The sequence below is a fragment of the Geotrypetes seraphini genome, chromosome 14 (assembly GCF_902459505.1).
Source record: "Geotrypetes seraphini chromosome 14, aGeoSer1.1, whole genome shotgun sequence".
Lineage (NCBI taxonomy): Eukaryota > Metazoa > Chordata > Amphibia > Gymnophiona > Dermophiidae > Geotrypetes > Geotrypetes seraphini.
This window is the reverse complement of record NC_047097.1, coordinates 26665918-26691333: the sequence shown is the minus strand read 5'-3', so window position 1 is coordinate 26691333 and position 25416 is coordinate 26665918. Positions and strand designations below refer to the sequence as shown.

At 43.4% G+C, this 25416-nt stretch overlaps 1 protein-coding gene across 1 annotated transcript in view; it reads left to right on the top strand.

Annotated features, from left to right (window-relative positions):
- IQGAP1 (IQ motif containing GTPase activating protein 1) overlaps positions 1-25416 on the top strand; it is a 134468-nt gene that overhangs the window by 59284 nt on the left and 49768 nt on the right. Inside the window, exons 9-16 of the mRNA XM_033920190.1 lie at positions 137-221; positions 9032-9195; positions 10268-10352; positions 12282-12445; positions 15469-15629; positions 16373-16497; positions 20751-20914; positions 24747-24837. Coding sequence (XP_033776081.1) covers positions 137-221; positions 9032-9195; positions 10268-10352; positions 12282-12445; positions 15469-15629; positions 16373-16497; positions 20751-20914; positions 24747-24837 — 1039 coding nt within the window. The remainder of the gene's footprint in view (positions 1-136; positions 222-9031; positions 9196-10267; positions 10353-12281; positions 12446-15468; positions 15630-16372; positions 16498-20750; positions 20915-24746; positions 24838-25416) is intronic.

Below are 25416 nucleotides of genomic sequence, written 5' to 3'. Positions count from 1 at the left end.
ACTGACCACAGCACTCGGTTTGGCCCTTGGTTTGCTCTAATCTCCATGTTCTGTAACAAGACGGCAGAGAGCTAGGCGTGTGTTTTTCTAGTTCTAGATCCCCCAACTAAGAAGCCTCTTTCTGTTCACTCTTCAGACCGACAACTCTGGAAGTGAAAGGGATGTGTACGAAGAACTCCTGACACAGGCTGAGATACAAGGCAATATCAACAAAGTCAACTGTAAGTTTTCTATTTAAAATGCTGAAATGTTGTTTACATCTTGAGACGCGATTGATTACTAAAGGATGACAATGTTCTCTGTTCATGGATGTTAGTATCTAATGAAAAGATATAGGAGAGAAGGATCTGGAATGGGATGTGATCAGGGCTGTGGAGTCGGAGTCGAGAGGAGTCGGAGACAATTTTGAATACCTGGAGTCGATAAAAATGTACCGACTGACTCCTGATAAATTTAAATTGTAATTAAAAAATACAGCAAGTTCAAATGCCCCATTTCACATACAATAGTCATAATTAACACATTGTTTGTGGGCATTTTTTGCCGATGTTAAAAGGTGGGCACATTTTTTTAATATTGCACAGGAAATTACGTTTCACGTAAAATATCTGTAACTTCTGAATCATTGCTTATTTTTGAATAAAACTTTCAGTTTCTTTTCTTATATTGAATTCTTTATTATAATTTGAATACATTTTTTAATTATTTTGTTATAAATAATTACAACATTCAAGGTTAATTTCAAAATTTTAAAAAAAACTACGCTTTTATACTGAAGAAATTTAAGAAAAGACAACTGAATTTACCGCTATTTTATTTACAATTTTGGTCTCCCTTCTGACCCCAATTCCTCAAATTGTCAGGTATCTCTTCACCCCATAACGTTTAACGATAGTTCATGCGTAATTTTTAATTTGCCGAATAGCCGTGTTTATAGTTTTGCCGCACGCCAGCGCTAATTTGTAGAAACCGAGTTTTGTCGGCTCCCGCTCTCTAGTGATAGTATGTGAAAAACGTGTTTACTTGTTTCCCGCCAACAACATGTTAAGTACTTCTCTGATGTAAGAATAAAGCCCAGTGCATAGTTGGATTTCTACTAGTGTGACGTTCGGAGTCGTGGGTACCAAAACTGAGGCGTCGGAGTTGTAGGATTTGCTGAGACTGGAGTCGGTGCAAAGAATGGCCACCCGGATGGTCTCGGGACTCAAGGATCTACCATACGAAAAACGGCTTGACAAATTACAGCTTTACTCGCTAGAGGAGCGCAGAGAGAGGGGGGACATGATCGAGACGTTCAAGTATCTTACTGGCCGCATTGAGGCGGAGGAAGATATCTTCTTTTTCAAGGGTCCCACGACAACAAGAGGGCATCCGTTGAAAATCAGGGGCGGGAAACTACGAGGTGACACCAGGAAATTCTTTTTCACTGAAAGAGTGGTTGATCGCTGGAATAGTCTTCCACTACAGGTGATTGAGGCCAGCAGCGTGCCTGATTTTAAGGCCAAATGGGATCGGCACATGGGATCTATTCACAGGGCAAAGGTAGGGGAGGGACATTAAGGTGGGCAGACTAGATGGGCCGTGGGCCCTTATCTGCCGTCTATTTCTATGTTTCTATGATTTATCTACTGACTCCATAGCCCTGGATATGATGACAGAATTAACCAGTGCCAGGGTCCATCTGGCAGGCCATAGGGAGGCCTGGGAGCGAGATTTTTGCGCAGCAGCCATCAAATATTGATGGATCTAACAGTTCAGTGGTCACCGACTTTTTTTTATGTAAAGGGCTTGCAGTGTGGCTATGAGAAAGCTCGGAGGGCCACCAAAAGATTTCAAGCTTACACATGCTGTACTGTATATGCCTTGACTTGCTTGTTCAGACTGCGTATTAAACCAAAATTGATTCTAAAACACTTCAAGGATATATTTAAAAAACTCCCTATACTTTGGCTTGTCAGCAGTAGCAAATTCCTTAAATGACACTCGACCAACATCCTGAAGAGACTGTTTGCAGTTAGTAAATCAAGTGATTATTAAACATGAAATATTGATTCTACAACACAAATAGGATATATTTAAACTCGCTTGTCAACAGTAGCAAATATCATTGAGATACCTGTGTCTAGATTTGTTTAAAAAAGCTATTTAGGCAAAACATGTCAGCTTGGACATCCCTTATAAACGCTGACATCTCGAGCCAAGAGGACTTAGCCACAGCTTTAAGCTAAGTATAAAAATATAAATAAATATAAAAAGTTAAAAAGTCTAAAAAACATTTAGCTCTATGAAAAAGATCATTAGACCCAGTGACGAGCAGACACGTAAAGCTCAGGACAATGAAAGGTTTGAGTCCTGAGTGGTGCCACTGAGGGTCGGTAAAAATCTAATATGGTTGCTTGTTTAGCAGGAAAGAAATTATTTCCTAGCTACTACATTGATAGATTTGTTTACCAGCATAGCAAATTGCGGTTCGTAATTTGTCTTGCACATTGTAACAGACTTAAGAGACTGTTTGCGGTTAGTCTGTTCTAGAGAATGACACGGGGGCACATGAGTTTAACTTTTGCATTTTTCTAGAATCTTTGATGCCCATCGCATGAGTTTAACTTTTGCATTTTTCTAGAATCTTTGATGCCCATCGCATGAATTTAACTTTTGCATTTTTCTAGAATCTTTGATGCCCATCGCATGAGTTTAACTTTTGCATTTTTCTAGAATCTTTGATGCCCATCGCATGAGCATTTTTCTACACACTATCGTTGGGTAAGACCAGTGGGCCATTGTGTCCAGCAGTCCGCTCACGCGGCGGCCCCTAAGTCAAAGACCAGTGCCCTAACTTAGACCAGCCCTACCTGCATACGTTCCGGTTCAGCAGGAACTTGTCTAACTTTGTCCTGAATCCCTAGAGGGTGTTTTCCCCTATAACAGCCTCCGGAAGAGCATTCCAGTTTTCCACCACTCTCTGGGTGAAGAAGAACTATCCCCTTTTAACTTTAGAGAGTGCCCTCTCATTCTCCCTACCTTGGAGAGGGTGAACAACCTGTCTTTATCTACTAAGTCTATTCCCTTCAGTATCTTGAATGTTTCGATCATGTACCCTCTCTCAGTCTCTTCTTTTCAAAAGAGAAGAGACCCAGTTTCTCTAGCCTCTCATTGTACGGCAACTCCTCCAGCCCCTTAACCATTTTAGTCACTCTTCTTTGGACCCTTTCAAGTAGTACCGTGTCCTTCATGCACGGCGACCAGGGCTGGATGCAATATTCCAGGTGAGCGTGTACCATGGTCTAGTACAGCGGCATGATAACCTTCTCCAATCTGTTCATGATCCCTTTCTTAATCATTCCTAGCATTCTGTTCGCCATTTTCACCGCCGCCGCCACACATTGTGCGGACGGCTTCTCTTTCCTGGGGGGTCTTTCCAAGTACCGCACCGGACATCCTGTATTCGTGTATAAGATTTTTGTTACCGACATGCATCACCTCACACTTACCCATGTTGAACCTCATTTGCCATGATGCGGCCCATTTCTCGAGCGTGTTTAAGTCACGTTGCAGATCTTCGGAATCCTCCTGCATGTTCACTAGTCTGAATAACTTAGTATCATCTGCAAATTTAATCACCTCACTCATGCCAGATCGTTTACAGATATGTTAAAGAGTACGGACCCAAGCACTGAATCCTGCGGCACTCCACTGGTGACGCTTTTCCAGTCCGAGTATTGTCCATTTACTCCCACTCTCTGTTTTCTATCCGCTAGGCAGTTTTTAATCCACATGAGTATTTCACCCTCGATGCCATGGCTCGTAATTTTTCAAAGTAGTCATTCATGCGGACCCTTGTCAAACGCTTTCTGAAAATCCAGATGTACAATGCCACTGTAGCAAATGATTTCAGAGCTTGTTGATTAGATATGGCAAAGGATCTCTAACCTGTTTGGGGGGAGGGGGAGAATTCCCCAACTAGTCAGGTTGTCAGGTTATCTACAATGAATATTAATTTGCATGCAGTGGGGAAGGTGTATGTAAATCTTGGCACACAACGAGGAGTCGCGAGGACAAGATTTCAGAAGTTTAGCTGAGGGTGTATAGTTCCAAAAATCACTTTATTGGAGAATATGTCACAATAGCTCAAAGACGCTGGTAGTGTTTCGGTGTCTAAGGGACCATGTTAAAACATAATTCAAAACATCATTAAAAAATGTATATGAATGTAAAAAATAAGCATAAACACGCAGCATAATTTAAAAAATTCATATAAGGATAACCTGATAGGCTGAACAGAAGCAAACAACATGATTCTTAACGTAATAAAAAGCAAAAGCAAAAAAGCAATACATTCAAGATAATGTAATGCACAGCATAAATAAACTCTAAATCACAAGCATGAATGGATAGGTGTAAATCAATGAAATCTACCCATTATAAAAACATGTATAAAAATGAAAAAGATATTAATAAGAGCAACCTTGTAAGCTGAGCATAAACACAAAGCATAATTTAAAACATAGCTGAGGACATACACTTCAGCAATCGCGGTTTCGATTATTTGCGGTGTTTAGCTTGCTGGCTCCTCCCCCAAATTACATCAGCTTGCACAGAGAAATCGCCAATTCCAAGCATTTACAGAGAAAATCGCCGATCCCCGGCACTTTCTTCACTATGGTTTTTTTTTTTAACTGAAATTGTACCTCCTAGAAGTCTGATTAGGCGGTATAAGAAATTTTAAATAAACGTGAAACTTGAACAGGCCAGGTCTCCCACCATGTTATTTGCGGTTTCACCATATTCACGATGGTTTTTAATAGAAAACAGCGAATAACATATGAAAAGTTATTTGCAGGTCTGTTAATCTCTTATCACAGCGAATACGGAGGGAGAAGTGTACATAGAAGAATAACATAAGCTGAATACAGGAAACAGCATAATTAACTCTTAGTCAAGCTCATGAATATTTGTTGTGGATAGTCTAAAAATCTGACTGGCTGGGGGTTCCCCCAAGACAGGTTTGGGAACGACCGAGATATAGGAAGGGCAGGGTGGAGGGATTTTGTACGCTTCCCTCGCCAGGGTGGCAGAGTACAAATAAAGATAACTAGCAAAAGGGAGAGAAATCCATCAAGTTGTTACTTTCTAAGGCTGACAGCTGCAATATGTTGGCAGCGTGCACTGGAGGATCCAGACAGACTGGCTGGTCCGGTTGTGTGGGTTGTTTTTTTTTTTTTTCTGCTATCGTGCACTGTGTTACTATGGGATGGGGTTAATGGCTCACTATGAATTAAAGGTTCTCAGCACTTTCTTCCCATGCACACTGAAGCTTTGACATTGTGAGTTTTGTCCTGGGCTAGAAGCTCATAAGTGAGTCTCAAACCTTGTTGCTGTCTGTTGCTAGTCCTTAGGGGAGAGGAAAAATTTCACACTCCGTTGTCTTCGTTGCTGTTTTTCTGATCCAGCTTTCTTGGCCTAAAGCCTGCTAGTGAAGTGGCATTTATACCAAGGAACGTGAGCACTTCCTCATTACTGGTTTACTGCCTCCTGGTGTTCATTAAGGAATGTTACATATGTGTGGCCTATGCATAACCTCAGTCCAGTTAGACCAGGGGTGAGCAACTCCAGTCCTCGAGGGCCGGAATCCAGTCGGGTTTTCAGGATTTCCCCAATGAATATGCATTGAACGCAGTGCATGCAAATAGATCTCATGCATATTCATTGGGGGCAATCCTGAAAACCCGACTGAATTTCAGCCCTCGAGGACCGGAGTTGCCCACCCCTGAGTTAGACCTTTAAAGAATCCTAAACCTCTCTTATCGTTATTTCAAGTTTTGCCAAGAGTGTTCAGAATTATATTTATTTTTAAAATTTATTTACCATCCATATCTAGACGGTTTCCATATAAAACATACATAACATACAGTATAATCAGCATTACATAGGGTTACCATATGGCTCCAGAAAAAGGAGGATGGATTGAGACATCCGGGTTTTACTTCCATTGCTTTCAACACGGCTGCCTGCCTGCCTCGAACACGTTGCCTGCCTGCCTGCCTGCCTCCCTTCCCCGCACTGCAGGCCTGCGGTTTTAACCTGCGGGTTTTAACCATGGGGTTTTGACCCATGGGTTAAAACCACGGGCTCCATTAAAACGATCACCTTTTAAAAACACAAAACAAAACAAAAAAGCCTATGCCGGCCCTGAGGTCCAGCACATGTGCAGACCATCTACAGATGGTCTGTGCATGCGCCAGGATCGCTATCGAGTGATCCGGGAAGGCAGATAGGGCGTGCCTCCGATCACCCCGATCTGCATATTAGGGCTTCATGAATTCATCGGACCTGCCAGGATCGGGCCCGGATCGGGCAGGTTCGTGAATCTAGCCCTAAGTTCCTAAGGCAGCGCTGGAGTCTAGGGTTACCATAGGGCTCCAGAATAAGAACGGATTGAGACATCTGGTTTTTACTTCTGTTGAAAGCAATGGAAGTAAAACCTGGATATCTCTCTGCCCTCCTTTTTCTGGAGCCATATGGTAACCCTACTCTGGACTGTCGTCATGATCAGTGCCGTCTTTAGGCACGTGCAGACAGTCACACAGCACAAGCCCTATAAAGGTTCTAGGAGTGTCGTTCACAGATTTTGCATGGTCGCTCAAATACTTGCAAAGCTGGAAAATTGTTGGTCTTTAGAACTTATTATGCACATAAAAAAATTTTTTTTTTTTTAGAACTTGTCACTCGCTTGAGAAAATATTTGCACGCACTTGGCCAGTCCTTAGAGGGAGTATCGCCTACTACATGGGCTGTAGGCAGGATGGAGGAGGCAGACTGGGAATGTGGACCCCCACGTCCCTCCCAAAACAGGGGAGCTATTCACACCCCTGGTAACTGGAGCGTACCGTGGCAATTTTCTGGTGGGTGTGGTGTGAAAAGCACCCCCTCTGCCCCTGCATTTCATTATTACACCAGGCCCGACCACAGGTGCAAAAGAGAGAGAAGAAAGATGATGGCCTGTGGTATTGTAGTTTCATTAGCTTAGAGACGTAAATGGGAGGGTAGAATGTTGACTACGCATGCTAGGATAGGAGCATCAATGATATCTGTGGCTGGCGTAGAACTATGGAATGCCTTGCCTGGTATCCCACGGTTTTGTATAGGGAGGATGAATTTTAAGAAAATGCTGAAAACTGAATTATTTGCCAATGCCTTCTTATGCTATGATGTATTTCAGTTGATAATCGCCTTCTAGAATTTTTTTTCTGACATCGAAGTATGATTTAAAGCTTGTTTGTACTTCTGGATTGATTGAATTTGTGCTCGATCCTTATTATAACAGGGACGATTAACGATGTTGTCTTGATATGTCTATGTTATAAGTACAAATATTCTTTAAGACAATACCATGTAAACTTTCAGTTATTATGAACTGTTATTCTAATTAAAAGTTTACATAGTATTGTCTTAAAGAATATTTGTACTTATAAGAAATATTTGGTATTTCCCTATCATCTTATATTTCACTGATAGTCCAGTCTTCTTTGATGTGAACTGCCTAGAAATCAGTTGGTTATGGCGGTATAGAAGAATAAAGTTATGTTATGTGATAATCGGAGGGAAACAAGATTCTATGTATGTCATATGGAAACCGCATAGTTGTATTACATTACATTACATATTTCTATTCCACCATTACCTTTCGGTTCAAAGCGGATTACAAAACGAGTTATGGAAGAAGGGTTACAACGTTAGATCAGAGAAGGTTTCCAAGAGAGGGAAAAGTAGGATCTGGGGTTAGGGAGGGGGGTTAAGCTTTATCATGGTATTAAGCTTTATTAAGGGATTTCTTGCAGAGTATAGTTTTTATTTCCTTTCTGAACATCTTGTAGTCTGGGGTTGTTGTCAATAGGTTGGAGACTTGGTTGTCTATCTTCGCTGCCTGAGTGGCCAGTAGTCCGTTGTATGGTTTTTTCCGTTTTACTTCTTTGATTGGGGGATAAGTGAATGGGGTGTGTGTTATATATATGTATGCGGTATATACATTTTTTAATCTGTTTGGGATCTTTTTGGAGGGAATGTTCTTATAGAGTTTTACATAGGGCTTATTTTTCCCAAAGTCAAGCTTTTCATGCGGGTTTGGTAAATTCCCCAATTTGTATCAAATGTGATAAGGATCTTGGCACATTATCTCATGCTTTTTGGTTGTGTCCTTTAATCAAATCATTCTGGTCTGAAATCCTATTATATTTGGGTTCTTTATAGGGTTGCTATGTTGTGGGTTCTCCAAGGGGAGTAATTTTTGTTAAAGCAGCAGCTTGTGGGGTATTTGGTCAAAGGAAATGTCTTATTTCAGAAGGCGTGTATGATTGGGCATAAATGTATTATACAATTTTAGTTACAGAAAGAATCTCCAAGTTTCTGGCACTGGAGGAACCAATTGCATCGTTTACTTTATTTGAGATTTGGGAGGTTAGGCGATCGTCTAGAAGAACTCGTCTTTTTATGGAAGTTTGGGATCTGTATATTCAAAACCTTTCACCTAGAGCAAGAAGTTTAATTCTCAATGATTTACGTTGAAGCTAAGATTGTTTAAATTACATTCCAGTTATTTCTTTTTCTTTTTTTTTTGTCAGCTTTCATCCGGGGAGGGGGAATTGATGATGGGATGGAAGGGAGGAAATGGAGGGGGGGGGGGATTATGGTTTATTATATAAAATGTTTGAAGGAATTATATAATTTTATATAATATATGGATTAGAATTTTAACATTTGTGAATTATTTATTATTTGTAAAGAATATCTTTCTGTATAATCTATTCCTTTAATAAAATGTTTGAACATAAGATTTTTTAATAAATAAAATGACTTTTGGCAACAGAATCTGAGCTCAAACCAAAGTGCAGGAAAAAAAGAGTTAAGGATATTGTTGTTTTAGAGCTCTCGTTGTTTATATTGGATAATTTTATTCCACCTAACACTTAGATGGATTACCAATTACACTGGTAAAAGCGCAAACCACTCATGGGTTCTCTCTCTTCTTTTACAGTGCAAGCCGCTTTAGAAAAGGCGAATCAGGCTTTAGGACAGGGGGATCCAGCCATCTTGTTTGAGGCTTTGAAGGCCCCAGCACTGGGACTGCAAGGATTATACCGGGAAAACAGTGACTGGTACCTCAAGCAGCTCCTTGCTGATAAACAGCAGAAAACAGAGGTACAGAGAGAGAGCTCCGATGCGTGCCCCCCAGCTCCGTCTTGATAACCCTACAGTTGTTCATGCGATAGGACACACCGCTGTTTGCTGTTCTTGAGGAACTGAGTGCCAGCCAGTCGTTCATTCAGATTTCTAGCGCTTCTGCCAAGATTTGCCCTGACCCTGGTCCAGTTTATGGGAGTGCAAACAAAGATCTCTACATGACAGAGCCGTGCTTTGTATATTTGGAGTGGTTTCACCTTTTATTTAAAATTTGTTCAATCGCTTCATCTTAATACAAAGCAATGAACAAATTAAAAAAAAAAAAAAAATACATCACCATATTCGGGGAGTTAATACAAATCACATAACAAACGGGACCGAAAGGGAAGTGGGGGGAAGAAATACAATGTATGATAGTAAATGAGACGAGTGAGGGATTTAACAATAAGGAGGGATTGGAAAAAACAATCGAAGGCTGGAATTAAAAAAGTGTGACCTACCTATAACACGGGACTTGTTTGCCCACAGGGGCTGAATCACCTCCTCCTGCATAGGGAGATGAGCTGTGGCCAAGTGGAGATGAAATATCTCCTGGGAACCTAAGCTCTTTGCCAAGGCAATCTTGTCTAACAGGATCTCTCTACCCTCTTCCCCCCGCCCCGGTTCCCCTCCCCAAAAAAGAAATCACTGCAGGTTTTTTTTTTTGCTCTGCGTATACCACAGCAAACAAAACTGTCCGACGGGTTAACTTACTAAATTCTTTCAAAGTTTGGACTTTTTCAGCTTTCCTGCGTTATAATTAATCGTGCCACCTTTTCCCAGCAGAAAATAAAGGGTAATTATGTTCTGTACTTTTGTAGACCTGAATTTCCACCCACCAACTGTTGCACAAGTTACATTTCCAGCCAAAGTTGTCTTTATTGCACTCATTGTATATGTGAGTACTGTAAGTATGTGACTCTGTAATTATACATGTACTGTACAAAAGAGTCTTTGAGCAGGGAAGAGGGCCTCATGAGTGAGACGTTTCAGTTTAGATGGTCGATCTGGAGCAGGAGGTTAATGACACGGCCGTTTCTTTTTCCCTCAGAACGGTTTGGCAGGACCCCTGCAGAAGGAGGATTTACAGGCCGGGGTGAACGCGGCAAACCTCGCAGCTCAGCAGTACCAGCGCAGTAAGCAGCCGTTGCCTGTTGAGATTTCAGCTCCCAGGCTTGGGTGGGGAGAGTGCCAGGGATGAGTCAGCACTGGGTTGTTGCCGAAACAAAGAAATTCTTCACAAGGGCTTCCTTTCAGCACTGTGCAATCCCCCCCCCTCCCTCGGGGACAGTTTGAACATGCTCTGGGATCCAGCAGGGCACACTGCAAATTGAGGTATCCAATTTGCTGGATGGGGATTATCTGGCTGAGGAGTTCTGTAGCTGGTGCTTGGGATGTGCCAAGCCAGTCTGGTTTTCCAGATATCCACAATGAATATGCATGAGATAAATTTGCATGCACTGCCTCCGTTATATGCAGATATATCTCATGCATGTTCAATGTGAGTATCCTGAAAGCCTGATTGGCTGGGTGTGTCTCAAGGACTGGGTTGAGAACCCCCAGTGGTGTAGTAAGGTGGGGGGGGAACACCCTGGGTGCCTTGTTGGGGATGCCAGCACATTTCCGAACCCCCCATGCCACATTTGCACCCTCCCCCGCCCCTCTTTAAAACCTTCCCCAGCATGAGCAACTATTCTGGCCTGCTGCTTGTGTCAGCCTGGCTCCCTCTGAAATCACTTCTGGGTCGTGGGGCCAGGAAGTGAGGTCAGAGGGAAAGCCAATGCCAATGCGAGCAGCAGGCCGGAGAAGCTGCTTGCACTGGTGAAGATTTAAAGAGGTACGGGGTGGAAAGGGAGGGCGCAAGTGTGGCATGGGGGCAAAGAAGGAGTGTGGTGGGGGTGGAGAGGAGGGCATGGGGGAGAAGGGGCTAATGCCTTGGGTGCCTCCTACCTCGCTAAGCCACTGAGAACCCCTGATGTAGTTTGAACTCCTTAGGTCACAGCATTTTCAAAGCCGGTTCATAGATGAAAGCGCACGGAACAATCGCACGCCAGATTAAAAGTTAAATGTAAAGTGCTCCAAGGGGAGGTTTTGGGGGGGAACCCCCCCCAGTTTACTTGGAAGTGCTGGCACTACCATTGGGGGTTCGGGGGGGGATAACCCCCCCATTACAGAGGAAAGTGTAATTTTCTCCTGTTTTATGGAAAAATTAGTTTCCTCTGTGTGTGTGTGTGTGGGGGGGGTCTCCCCCCCCCCTCAGAGTGCTTTAAATTTAACTTTTAATCCGGCGTGCTGACATCCTGTGCGCATTTGTCTCTGCTCATTTGTCCGCGTGCAATTGGCGTGCTTTAGTCCCGTCACCATCAAAACCTGATCAGGTCCAGGAAACCAGAGCTCTTCACATACTTGTCGATCCATATGGCAGCAGGGACTCGTGCTAGAGCATGAACACAGGCTGCTTGCATCCAGTATTTGACTTCAGAAAGTCCGGTTTTCTGAATACCTGGATTGCATATTCATGAGACTGATTTACATGCAGTGCTTCCCCTGCACGCAAATGTTTCTCGTGCATGTGGCTGTCCAGAAAATCTGACTGGCTGGGATTCCCTCGGGACAGGTTTAAGAACCACTGACGTCGGTTACAAAGAGAGTTGGTGCTGTAATATGGGCCATCAGTTCTTTATAGTCCTTTTAAGAGTCCACTGAAGTTGTGTAGCATTGACGGTTACAGGTTGTTTTCTCTGTAAATTGGGGGGGGGGGGGGTGTCTTTCAGCATTCTCACCTCCTGCTGGCCGTTTTGGGAAGATGGTGCAGAATCGCTTTGTTCCCTGATCAGGCTGGGTAAAAAAAAAACAGACTCAAATTCTCTTTTGATATGTGCCAAACAGTAGATGAGAGATCATTTTTCATTCAAATGATAACATTTCTACATTCCACACTCCTAGGTAACCTTGCAAGGCAGCTGCCCCTGTGATTTTGATCAGTTCCTCTTTAGCCGTATTGGGGGGGAGGGGGGCCCCTTGCCGTCAGCATTCTCACCTTTCCCGCGTCCTCCTTTCTTCAGGGCTAGCTGCAGTGGTCAAGATTAATGCCGCTATCCGGAAGGGTGTCGCTGAGGAGACGGTGTCAGAGCTGATGACTCCGGAAGCCCAACTTCCGCAGGTGTATCCATTTGCCGCAAATCTTTATCAGAGAGAGCTGGCAACCCTGCAGCAGCAGAGTCCAGAGGTGAGTGACGCGCTCTCTTGATGCAAGAAAAGAAAACGCATTAAAAAAAAAAAAAAAAAATTAGGGAAATGTAGAAACAGACACAGAAAGGGCTTGAATTAAGCACACATTGGAAACGGTACGGCTGGGTAATCAGTACATTTGCTCACATGTTTCAGACTTTCACATCGATCGCTTCTCTCATCGATCAGACGTATTACAGATTGTACATTACTTTGATCAGGTGTACTAGAAAATGATGTGTAAACATTCAGTTCTGTTCAGCCTCTTGGAGAGACATAAGAATAACCTTACTGGGTCAGACCAATGGTCCATCAAGCCCAGTAGCCCGTTCTCTCGGTGGCCAATCCAGGTCACTAGTACCCGGCCAAAACCCAAGGAGTAGCAACATTCCATGCTACCGATACAGGGCAAGCAGTGGCTTCCCCCATGTCTTTCTCAATAACAGACTATAGACTTTTCCTCCAGGAACTTGTCCATACCCTTCTTAAAACCAGCTACGCTATCCGCTCTTACCACAACCTCTGGCAACTCGTTTCAGAGCTTAACTATTCTCTGAGTGAAAAAAAATTTCCTCCTATTGGCTTTAAAAGTATTTCCCTGTAATTTCATCGAGTGTCCCCTAGTCTTTGTAATGTTTGATGGAGTGAAAAATCGATCCACTTGTACCCGTTCTACTCCACTCAGGATTTTGTAGACTTCAATCATATCTCCCCTCGGTCGTCTCTTTTCCAAGCTGAAGAGCCCTAACCGTTTTTGTCTTTCCTTATACGAGAAGAGTTCCATTCTCTTTACCATCTTGGTCGCTCTTCTTTGAGCCTTTTCTAGCGCCACTATATCTTTCTTGAGATAAGGAGACCAGAATTGAACGCAATACTCCAAATATAATGATTGGATTAATTTGGTATACCGCAATCTGCCCCACCCCAGGAACTCCGTTCTTTGGGCAAGTCTCTCTTGTCTGCACCCTTCTACTCTGCTGCCAACTCCACCCCTTCTTCCTTGCTGCGCTGTATGCCTGAACAACCTGCCTGAATGAGTACGCCAAGCTCCATCTCTGGCGGTATTCAAAGCCTACTTTATCGAAGCTCCGTTTAGGTCCTAACACTTCCAACTTTCAAAAATGATCAAGAAAGACAGACGCACTAAGGGTAAACAATGCAAACAAAAGGTGCTGCTAGATGCCCTAATTGCAACTGCCTAGTGACAGTAAGTTCGGGATCTCTGCCTAACTTATTTTTTCATTGAATTTATCGGCTTGGTACTTGACCATGCCGATTTCCAGCCAATCAAAAAAACAAACAAACAAAAAAACCCACCCCAAACTTTAATTAAACAATATAAGAGTTTGGCACTGAACTCATACGTAGAGATGCTCTCCCACGCCTAAGGATGCTTACCTTAAACAGTAGACTGGAGAGAAAACGACCAGAAATACATCTAGTTTTGACTAGTACGACATCCACTTGCCAGTTTATGCTGTCTTTTGGACGTCTATGCTTTTTGAAAATAAGCCCCCAAGTAACCAGAGGCCGAATTTGGAGATGTTCTAGTTACTGAGGGGCTGCAAATGAGCCTGAGAGGATCACAGTGTTTAAACACGATAGCATGGGATCCAAAGTGAAAGCAGGTGGCAAGCACTTAACTCACTTATCTTTGGATTTTCAGCCCGTAGGAAATCCGGCCGTGTAACTAACTAGCTTACCGGAGGGGTGAAAGCGGAGTGGCATGTCCGTGTTCAGTCGGCAATATATAGTTAACATAGTAGATGACGGCAGATAAAGACCCGAATGGTCCATCCAGTCTGCCCAACCTGATTCAATTTAAATTTTTTCTTCTTAGCTATTTCTGAGCAAGAATCCAAAGCTCTTCCCGGTACTGTTCTTAGATTCCAACTACTGAAGTCTCTGTCAAAGCTCACTCCAGCCCATCTATACCCTCCCAGCCATTGAAGCCCTCCCCAGCCCATCCTCAACCACAAGGCCATATACAGACACAGACTGTGCAAGTCTGCCCAGTACTGGCCTTAGTTCTTCAATATTTACTATTATTTTCCCGATTCTAGATCCTCTGTGTTCATCCCACGCTTTTATGAACTCCGTCACCTTTTCCTCTCCACCACTTCTCTCGGGAGCGCTTTCCAGGCATCCACCACCCTCTCCGTAAAGAAGACTTTCTTTACACTGCTCTTGAGTCTCCCACCCCTCAGCCTCAAATATGCAGCTGATGAATGGATGAGTAATATGTTTTAAGATTTAAGCCTGCTAAATATCCTCCATCTTAATGGATACTGACGCTAGTTAAATGGACTGTGACGCCGAATATACAAGTGAAGTTATGCACAATTGCCGGTGCTTCACTTGGAATGCTGGCCTCATCATCTGTAATCGGGCCCAGTGTCACTTGTCTTTTGGTCATAAGTAGAACCTCCTTCATCATTTCTAAACATTCCCTAATATAACCATGTAGAGCAGGGGTGTCCTGAGGGCAGCATGCGGCCCCGTGAAGTATTTTGTGCGGCCCCAGTCGAGGGCGATGCAGTGTTTTCCTCTGCTGCCCCCGGGTGTTTACCGTCTTGCCGGCTCCCTCCTCTGTCTTGCTGCAGCGTTTGCGCGGCCCCAGAAACATTTTTTTTGGGCCAATGGGGCCCAGGGAAGCCAAAAGGTTGGACACCCCTGATGTAGAGCCTGGTCCTTGGTAGGCTGGGGTTTGATGTGATGGCACACCTCCAAGACACATAGTAATACATAGTAAATGCTGTATTACAAAGAATTCGTACTGTTAAAATAAAAGAAGACCTCTGGACAGGGATAGATAAACCTGTCCTTTTTACGTAAGGCAATGATGAGACGGACTGCCTGAAGTAATTCACACTGAAAGCCCACGATATCTTTGTCCCTGCCATTTCATTGTCCTGTTTTCAGCATTCATTTTTTGCAGTGTTATGCCGTCCGTCTGTCCCCCCTCTAATTGCTGCACAGTTCGTGCCTCTTGTGTTGCTGATTACTGTGTTTTGTGCCCAGGGTAACCTCACACATGCCGAGCTCTCTGTGGCTGTGGAGATGCTCTCCTCCGTGGCTCTGATTAACCGCGCTCTAGATGTCGGGGACGTGAACACCGTCTGGAAACAGCTGAGCAGCCCCGTCACCGGGCTCACCAACATTGAGGATGAGAACTCCCAGAGGTGGGTCGTGAAGAACATGGAGAAAGTGGGATTTGATTTTCTCTCAGTGCCTATTCCTTCCTTCTCTGAAATCTGTCTTCTTTCTCGCTCTCTCGTCTTCTTTCTCTCTCGTCTTCTCTCGCTCTCTCTCTCTCTCGTCTTCTCTCTCTCTCTCTCTCTCTCTCGTCTTCTCTCTCTCTCTCTCGTCTTCTCTCTCTCTCTCTCTTCTCTCTCTCGTCTTCTTTCTCTCTCTCGTCTTCTTTCTCTCTCTCGTCTTCTTTCTCTCTCTCGTCTTCTTTCTCTCTCTCTCTCTCGTCTTCTTTCTCTCTCTCTCTCTCGTCTTCTTTCTCTCTCTCTCTCTCGTCTTCTTTCTCTCTCTCTCGTCTTCTTTCTCTCTCTCTCTCTCGTCTTCTTTCTCTCTCTCTCTCTCGTCTTCTTTCTCTCTCTCTCGTCTTCTTTCTCTCTCTCTCTCGTCTTCTTTCTCTCTCTCTCTCGTCTTCTTTCTCTCTCTCTCTCGTCTTCTTTCTCTCTCTCTCTCGTCTTCTTTCTCTCTCTCTCTCTCGTCTTCTTTCTCTCTCTCTCTCGTCTTCTTTCTCTCTCTCTCTCGTCTTCTTTCTCTCTCTCTCTCGTCTTCTTTCTCTCTCTCTCTCGTCTTGTCTTGTCTTCTCTCTCGTCTTGTCTTCTCTCTCTCTGTCTCTCATGTCTTCCTGTGCTGTTCTTGCTGAGGTGACCTGAGATCAGCTCTGTCTCTCTGTGCGTGACAGGTATCTAGAAGACCTGATGAAATTGAAGGCCCAGGCACGCGAGGCAGGGAATGACTTCATCACCTGGAACGATATCCAACAGAGTGTCGACCATGTAAACACTGTGGTGCAAGAGGAACACGACAGTAAGTGCTAAAGTTGTACTTTCCACTGCTGACTGAGATAGACGGTGGCCAGTCCACCGATGGAGACTGGTATGTGAGAGAGGTGATGGGACAAAAGCGCGCAAGACTTTGGCGTGCTGACATTGTAGCGCAGACAGTTCGGCGCAAGACCCAAGCGCGCCACCTAAAAACTTACTTTTAAAGAGCTCCGAAGGGGGGTACTTCATACTCTTCGCGCTGCTGTTCGGGGGTGAGAAAACTTAACTATTTATAAATGATCTGGAAATTGGAATGACGAGTGAGGTGATTAAATTTGCAGATGACACTAAACTGTTCAAAGTTGTTAAAACGCATGCGGTTTGTGAAAAATTGCAGGTGGACCTTAGGAAATTGGAAGACTGGGCAGATGAAATTTAATGTGGCAGATGAAATTTAATGTGGACAAATGGAAAGTGATGCACATTGGGAAGAATAACCTGAATCACAGTTACTGGATGCTAGGGTCCACCTTGGGGGTTAGCACCCAAGAAAAGGATCTGGGTATCATTGTAGACAATATGATGAAATGTTCCACCCAATGTGCTAGGAATTATTAAAAAAAAAAAAGGGATGGTTAACAAGACTAAGAATGATTTAATGTCCCAGTATCGCTCCATGGTGTGACCTTATCTGAAGTATTGCGTTCAATTCTGGTCTCCTTATCTCAAGAAAGATATAGTGAAAAGGTTCAAAGAAGAGCAATCAAGATGGTAAAGGGGATGGAACTCCTCTCGTATGAGGAAAGACTAGAAAGGTTAGGGCTCTTCAGCTTGGAAAAGAGACGGATGAGGGGAGATATGATTTAAGTCTACAAAATCCTGAGTGGAGTAGAATGGGTACAAGTGGATCGATTTTTCACTCTGTCAAAAATTACAAAGACTAGAGGACACTCGATGAAGTTACAGAGAAATACTTTTTTTCACTCGGAGAATAGTTCACTCTGGAATGCGTTGCCAGAGGATGTGGTACGAGCAAATAGTGTAGCTGGTTTTTTAGAAAGGTTTGGACAAGTTCCTGGAGGAAAAGTCCATAGTCTGTTATTGAGAAAGACATGAGGGAAGCCACTGCTTGCCCTGAATCAGTAGCATGGAATATTGCTACTCCTTAAGTTTTGGCCAGGTACTAGTGACCTGGATTGGCCACCGTGGGAACGGGCTACTGGGCTTGATGGACCATTAATCTGACCCAGTAAGGCTATTCTTATGTTCTTACTTTCCGTTAGTTTTCAAGGACCAATCACATCAAAGAATGATGCTTGTCTGGGCAGTTGTATCCTTACGCACATAACAGACAGACTCTTGCGTACGTGACGTACATGTCATCTATTCTAGGGTATACTTACGAAAGGAATTTTTTTTAATATTTATTGAGTTTCGAAAGCTAACAAAAAATGCAATACAATATCTATACAAATAATAATAATCATATATGCACTTGTAATCAATCAGAATCCATACAACATTAAAAAAAACCCCACCCAACCAACATTTTCATAAAGGAATAGAACCATACAAAAGAAATACCCCCTTAAAATAAAATAAAGTACAATTCTGGAATCTCTCGTGGCACACCACTGTGCTGTGTCACACAGTTTGGGAGACACTGATTTAGAATTCACTTTTCCAATTGCCTAATGTGAGGCCCACAAGACCGTAATAAAGAGTAGGAAATTCTCAAAATTCATCAGCTGTGCCATAAATGCTCACAGTGCTTCACCTCATTGCCAACCTTGCCCAAAGACTAAATGATAAATGTACATATTTACTGACAGCAGGGTAGGTTTCATGGATCTTGGAGCATTATCAAGAGGAGTTAAGTGTCGGGCAACAGACTAGTGCAAATGTTCCAGTACAGACTGGAATGTGAGCGAAGGCCAGAAAGATGCAGAGAGGGAAGGGATTGTGTTGGTACATTTACATGTGAAATCGGGTGTCCAGAAGCTCCAGCCTACCCTCAGACGAGCATACTTCTCCACGCTCTGAAGCTTGAAAGATTGTTCCAGAACTGGACGTCACACAAATGATGTGTGGTTTCAGCTACAGGCCTGCTTATCCTATGACTAGTGTGTGAAACACAGCTGCTATTTGGGGAGTTCAGGAAATGACTTTTCACACAGACAGCAGACTGTAGAAATGGAGCTTATTAATAGTTTTCAGCCCCCTGATCAGGTCTTTTATAAGGTCATTTTAGAGAGTCTATGGCAATAGATGTGCCAAAATTGACTTTTAGAAAAATAGGTGAAACATGAAACTGTCATGGTTGCGCATATGAGAGGCCGCTGAAACTCTCTCAGCCCAACCAACAAAGTTGGGGCAGTCTCCATCGAGGGCTATAGTCTTAGTCCAGCGATTTTTCCGCATTTTCTCTTTCTGGATTTTTGCCTGAAAGAGAGTTATATAAAGTAATTTTCATGCTGAAGTCTGGTGGTCCCACAGGTTACCTTTGCCTTAGGCTAGAAGGGCTGTGGGTCCCATTTTTTTTCCAGTAAAGAGCCATTGTCTGCACCCTGGACTTTGACTTTCATGACCTTTTATTCAAGTGAACGAACGCAGCAAGCCTGTTATATTTTCCTGTGATGGGAGATTGGAATACAACCAAAGAAGCAAGCCCATGAGCTTCTATTGGCCCTGCCGCATAGTCCTTCCTAGTTTTCATCTGTTAAGTTAGCTTAGCTAAAAGGATCAGGTGTACACGCTGTGTTTGACTGGTATTCTTAAGGTGCATTTACGGAATTCTCAGGCTTTGGTATTTCCCATAGACATCATCTGTGTCTTCTGGACTCTGCCTTTGGAAGGGATTTAAGCCCGCCTGTTTTCAAAACATGGTGTCTCATTCGGCATGGCGGAGACAATGGTCTTTTGAAAATAGTTAATTCTCCTGTCTCCCTCCCCCACCCCCTTTTCCGATCTCGTGTGAAGCTGGCTGCCTTTACAGTGACACAGCAGCCATAAACAAGGACTGGCAGTGGCCCAGCACATCAGTTCCACCGGGTATGGTCATATGTTCATCCTCTGGAAGGAAAGGTGCTGGGATGGGTGGAGGGAGGCCGTGTGGAGTTTTTGCTCCCCAGTCTGCATCATGGAGGAGAAAGAGGGGCTCTGAAAGGCAGTGTGCATTTAGATAGGATGAAAGTGAACCTTTATGAAGGACTTCTAATTTCATGCACTCAAAGGGGAATCTACTGTTTCAACCATATGAAGTCCATTATTTCCTGTAAATAAAAATCAGATGATATATTTTGAGCATGAACCACTGTATACTAGATATAGTCATATAACGGGAGATAAGGAAGTTTTGCATGTGTTTATCTTCTTAAAAGCATGGCCTGATGGCTGCCCTCCCCCCACCAAGCTTTGTAAGGACTATTTTTAGTGCCCTCAAGGAGGATAATTTCATAAATTTGGATGCTTCCCCCCCCCCTGATTGGCCTTTTCAAACCTAGGCAATGCATAATTTTAGCAGTTATCTGCCCTTAATTGTTTTAAGGAGCAGGTCTTGAGCTTTAAGTTATATACTGTACTGTATTGTGGTTTGTTGAGTTTTGTTTTAATCATGTATGTATTGCTGTCACCCACATGGATACTGAATATGCGGGTTACAAGTGTCTTAAATAAATGAATAAGATGGTGCCCATGCAGTTATTGTAGCCTTTTCTTAATCTGTTGTGCTGACATCTTGTGGCACTTCTGGTATTGCAACCTTTGATTAATCTATTATACTGACATCAAGTGGCCATTGCTGATACTGCAACTTCCTCGTGGACAAACATGCCAAATATTAGCATGGATGCCCCGTGCGGTTCTACAGAAGTTTCAGTAATATACGGTTGTAGTACAGTCAAACCTCGGTTTGCGAGTGTTTTGCAAGACGAGCAAAACATTCTCGCAAAACTTGTCTCGCAAACCGAGTGTTGACTTGATTTGCGAGCACCCCCTGAGAACTGGCATCGCTCCCCCCCACTCGCAAAAGGCCTCCCCGCTCGAACCGGCACCCCCTGCCCGAACAACTTGAAAAACTTACCCCCCATCTTGCACCGGCACGCAGCCCACAGGACGTGCTGGTGCCACTTGAAGAACTTCCTGCATCTACTGGGCCTTGAGCATACATCTGTGCATGCTCAAGGCCTTCTAATTCTCCCTCTCGCCTAAGTGGCGGTAAGAGTATGAAGGGATTTTTGCTGTCACGGGGGCCTGAGAGATTCTTTGTTGATCAGTTATTCACATTGTTCCTTCCAGGAATTTTAGCAATTGGGATCATTAATGAAGCTTTGGATGAAGGAGATAGCAGGAAAACCCTACAGGCCCTGCAGTTGCCTGCAGCCAAAATGGAAGGAGTGGACCCAAGAGTGGCGCAGCACTACCAGGAGACACTGATCCGAGCAAAGAGAGAGAAAGCACAGGTAAGCAAAAAGGTGCACTGTTTCATGCTCAACTGTGTGTGTGCGTCGCATGTTGTGTCGCATGTTGTGTGTTGCGTTATGTCGCATGTTGCACGTGTCACACGTTTGTTGTGCGTGGGTCACCTGTGTTGTCATGTGTTGAGTCATGTGTGTTGCGTTGCATGTGTTTTGTGCATGTGTCACGTGTTGCTTGCATTGTGCCACGTGTCGCATGTTGCCGCATGTTACTTGTCACATTGTGTTGCATGTTGTGTGGGTTGCATGTTGCGTGTTGCATTATGTTGCATGTTGTGTGTTGCGTTATGTCGCATATTGCATGTGTCACATGTGTGTGGGTCACATGTGTTGTGTCATGTGTTGAGTTACGTGTGTGTGTTTCGTGCATGTGTCACATGTTGCTTGTGTTGCGTTGTCACATGTTGCACACGCGTCATGTGTGTTGCATGTTGTGTGGCGCGTGTTGCATGTATTGTGTGTCCCAGCTCTTTTCCCTGCTTCAGTGCAAGTTCTTCTCCGCTTGCCCTCATGCTTGTCTCCTCTTCCTTTATTTCCTGTCTCACTTGTGATTCCTGCTCCATATCTAGAGTCTGTTTTGCTCAACTCTGCCCTGGGCCTAGCCTCTCCATCCTCTTCCTGGCCCAAGGGAGCTCCTGACATCCAACAAAAGTGGTCTGGACAGTGAGAAGGTTAAGAAAGTCTGGTATATGGTTATTGCTGTGACTAGGGAAGACAGTGGAGAGATTTGGGGGGGGGAGGTGAAGTTCCAGGCAGACTCTCTGGGGGGGGGGGGCATTCAATTGCAAGCACAACATAAATTTTTTTCTGCTATTTAGTAATGATTAGGTAGAGCTGTTAACCCACAATGCAAGGCAAAATACAGTCTCTCATAAATAAACCATTATTGAGAAGGCTTGGAGAAATCCACTGCTTATTCCTAGGATAAGCAGCATACAATCTATTTTATTCCTTGGGATCTTGCCAGCTACTTGTGGCCTGGGTTGACCACTGTTGGAAACAGGATGATGGGCTTGATGGACCTGTCCGAGTAGGGCAACTCTTATGTTCTGAAATTCGATAAGCCAGTGGAATACTTTAGAATAAAAAGGAATGAACTAGTTCACTCAGTTTATAAGCTTTTAACCTCCACTCTTCCCCACCCTTTGCAACAGCCAAACCATATTCCTGTGGGATTTTATTTGGATTTAGATATAAGCGCCTAGGAAGACGGCTACTATATAATGCTTAGAAAGCTTTTCTGTCTGTCCAGGCCCAACGCTTAGGCTCTAATCATAATGAAACGCCTCTGCAGGCATAAAGAGCAGCCCCTGTGGTATTCTGGCTAAAGCTGAAAAAAATGTGAAAAGTCAAACACACTTGGGGAAAGTAGGGAGGAGAAGAAATGAGATCCGAGGCTGAAAGGGAAAAGTCCTGTTGGCGTTATCGGTAAAGCATTGGGGAAGTTCCTGAGATAAGCCAACAGGAGAGAGCACCGAAAGGGTTTAGAGGCCACAGAATGCTTCAGGAAATGACTTGAAGTTCAAGCGTTTCCTCAAGGCTGCCAGTCTGAGTGAAAAATCTCTTCTTTCATGTGTATCTGGAGGGCTCGCCTGGCTGGGTTGCTCTTTTCACTTTTGCAAATATTGCCTTATTTAGACATTGACTTGCTTCAGCAACTCTCCAGGCTACACTGAGTAATTTTTAGAGACGGAAAAAAAATATCAGCACCGGCAAATTTAGAGAAAGGAAACTGAGTTGTTTTAGGCAGGGACTGGTGGGCGATGGCGGGCATTCTGCTGCGCCGGGGATTTTCGAGTTTTAGGAACCTACTGTGTGTGTTTCAAGAGGAAGGCTATCTAGGGGTCATTTTGTCAAGATTTTTCTGGGTGCAACGCCTGCTTTAAACACTCGTGACCATATACCCATGTATAAAGTAATGCAATGAATATTGTGCACCTCCTTTACCCAATCTGCATGTTGGCACTCCAAGGGCAGAGTTTGGGTGCAGCGGAGGTGGGGTTCTGATGTACAGGCTTGCAGGTGGCTTATACGAGGGTCATTTCATAAATAATACACACTATTTTTTTTTTTTTTTTTTTTTTAAGTACAGTGGTACCTTGGATTACAAGCATAATCCGTTCCAGGAGCATGCTCGTAATCCAAAATGCTCGTTTATCAAAGCGAGTTTCCCCATAGGAAATAACGGAAACTCGCGTGTCCTGTTCGATAATCTGGCTACACAAAATAATTCGCTGCGGTCACAAATCATTCCTTTTTACACATGTCCAACTCGTAGGGCCAGCAAAAGTCAACTGCAGCCACCCCTCCCCCTTTCTTTTGAGCTCACTTGGGCTTTGCCACCAATGACGTGCGGGAATAAATCCCGCCCACTAACTACGTACTAAGGGCGAAGAGCTAGCACATGCGTAAATTGCATCAGTAAACAACAAGTATACTCTGCACATGCGTTTCGATTGCTCTTACAGCGATCAGTGGGATCGCTATTGGGCATGCATCTGATCGGCCAAGAATCGCCCAACACCGATCCAGATCAAGAACTTTAATGAATCTAGGCCTAATTGAGGACGTGAGCTAACTTTAGAAGATGCTAGGCAGCTTGGATGCCCCCTGCTGTTCACACTGACAGAAGAGATCTAACTCTTTCATGAGGGCATTGAGTTGGTGTTGAATCTAGGTTCCAAGTTTATTAAAAATGTGTTATACTGCCTAATCAAACTTCTAGCAGGCGTACATCTAATAAAAAAATAAGGGTATAACGTCACAAAGTAACAGTACAAGATTTTTAAAAAATGATCGATGATTCATTCAAATTAATACATCGACAAAATTAATTCAAACAAACGGAAATGATAGGGAATGGAGGAGAACTACATTATATCAAAGTAAAGAACAGAGAAGAGGGAAACAAGAGAGGGGAAAGACAAAGAATACGCCCTTAAGATGATGGTTATTGTCCAAAGGCATTGTGAAACAGAAAGGTTTTTAGCTTGGACTTGAAGTAATTTAAGGATGTTTCTTCCCTTAAATGGTTTGGGGCAGAGTTCCAGAGCAAAGGGTCGGTAAATGAGAAGTTATTATTTATTTAAAAATTTATATACCGCATATCGACTATGTGATTTACAAATTACATACACATTATCTTGAGCTCCCTACGATCAGTAAGAAAACAAACAAGTGTAACACAGAAAGGCAAAATAGACACATTTTTAAGAAGTTCTTAAACTTCATCCTCCCCACACTGGATCACAAAATTCCAGAAAAGCATGACCAGACATTAGCAGGTCAGATTTCAACAATATTAAAACAGGAAGACATTAATAGCCAAATTCATTTTGGAATATTTTTGAGAATTGTAGCGTGAAATTCCAGAGAAGCAGTAACGACCATAAGGAGGGATTACCAGAGAAAGGCATTAGCATAGGAAGCCATTGATTTGCCTTAAGGATGGAATGGCAAGTAAGTTTTGAGGGACAGATCGGAGAGTTCTTTGAGGGGCATATGGTATGACCAGAAGTTGAAAATTAGTAGTAAGATTTTGTACGTTATTCGGTGCTCCACAGGGAGCCAGTGGGCTTTGATCAGCAGCAGTTATGTGGTCAAACTTTCTTGCACAGCCTATAATTTTGACGGAAGTGTTCTGTACTATCTGTAGGCGTCTTATTTTCTTTTAGGGTTATAACTTTATAAAGTCTGTTATTGGTTCACTTTGGCAGTGTCGTTCTCATACATACCACCCACCCAAGCGTCACTGGACTGGAGTCTCTCTTGGATGGTTTTCTCAACTTAACCTCTGTGACTGTCTTCTTTTCTTCAGGACACGCGAGATGATGCAGCTGTTCTTTGGCTGGATGAGATTCAGGATGGGATTCACCGGTCCAACAAGGATACAGTGGACGCAGAGAGATGTGTGTATTCAAACCAGGTTTCTTCAGAACTTGCAACTAACAAAATAGTTTTCAAATGAATCTAAAGACAATTCAAGTTCTGGTCAAGGAGAAGAGTCTAGGAAAGTATTCTGCAAGGATTGACGCGCTTCGGTTGTCTAGCCTTCCACTTTCTTACACAGAGCGATTCAGAAATTGCAATCGACTCAAGCTAGTTTTCAGAGCTTTTTCTGTTTCTCTTCAACATGTGAGCATTTGCGCTTTCTGAGAATTCTCATGAGTGTTTCTTTGCAGAATAGACATCAGTGGGTAATTCTATAAAGTCTAAATAGTCTCTGACCAACGTAAAAGTATGTATTTTTCACATGAGGATATGTACTTTGCCAGTAGGTGTACACAGGGGTGGAAGTTGAGTGGAGTGTGATTGGAATTCACACAGATTATAAAATGTGCTCATTTTTGTGCAATGGGCACTTGGGTGTTAATGTCCACTTACAAAGTAGGCTTGTTTTCTGCTGTTTAACTCTAGTATTTTAGAGAGATACATAAGCGCTTCTATGTCTCCATAACATGTGTGTGTGTGTGGGGGGGGGGGCATAA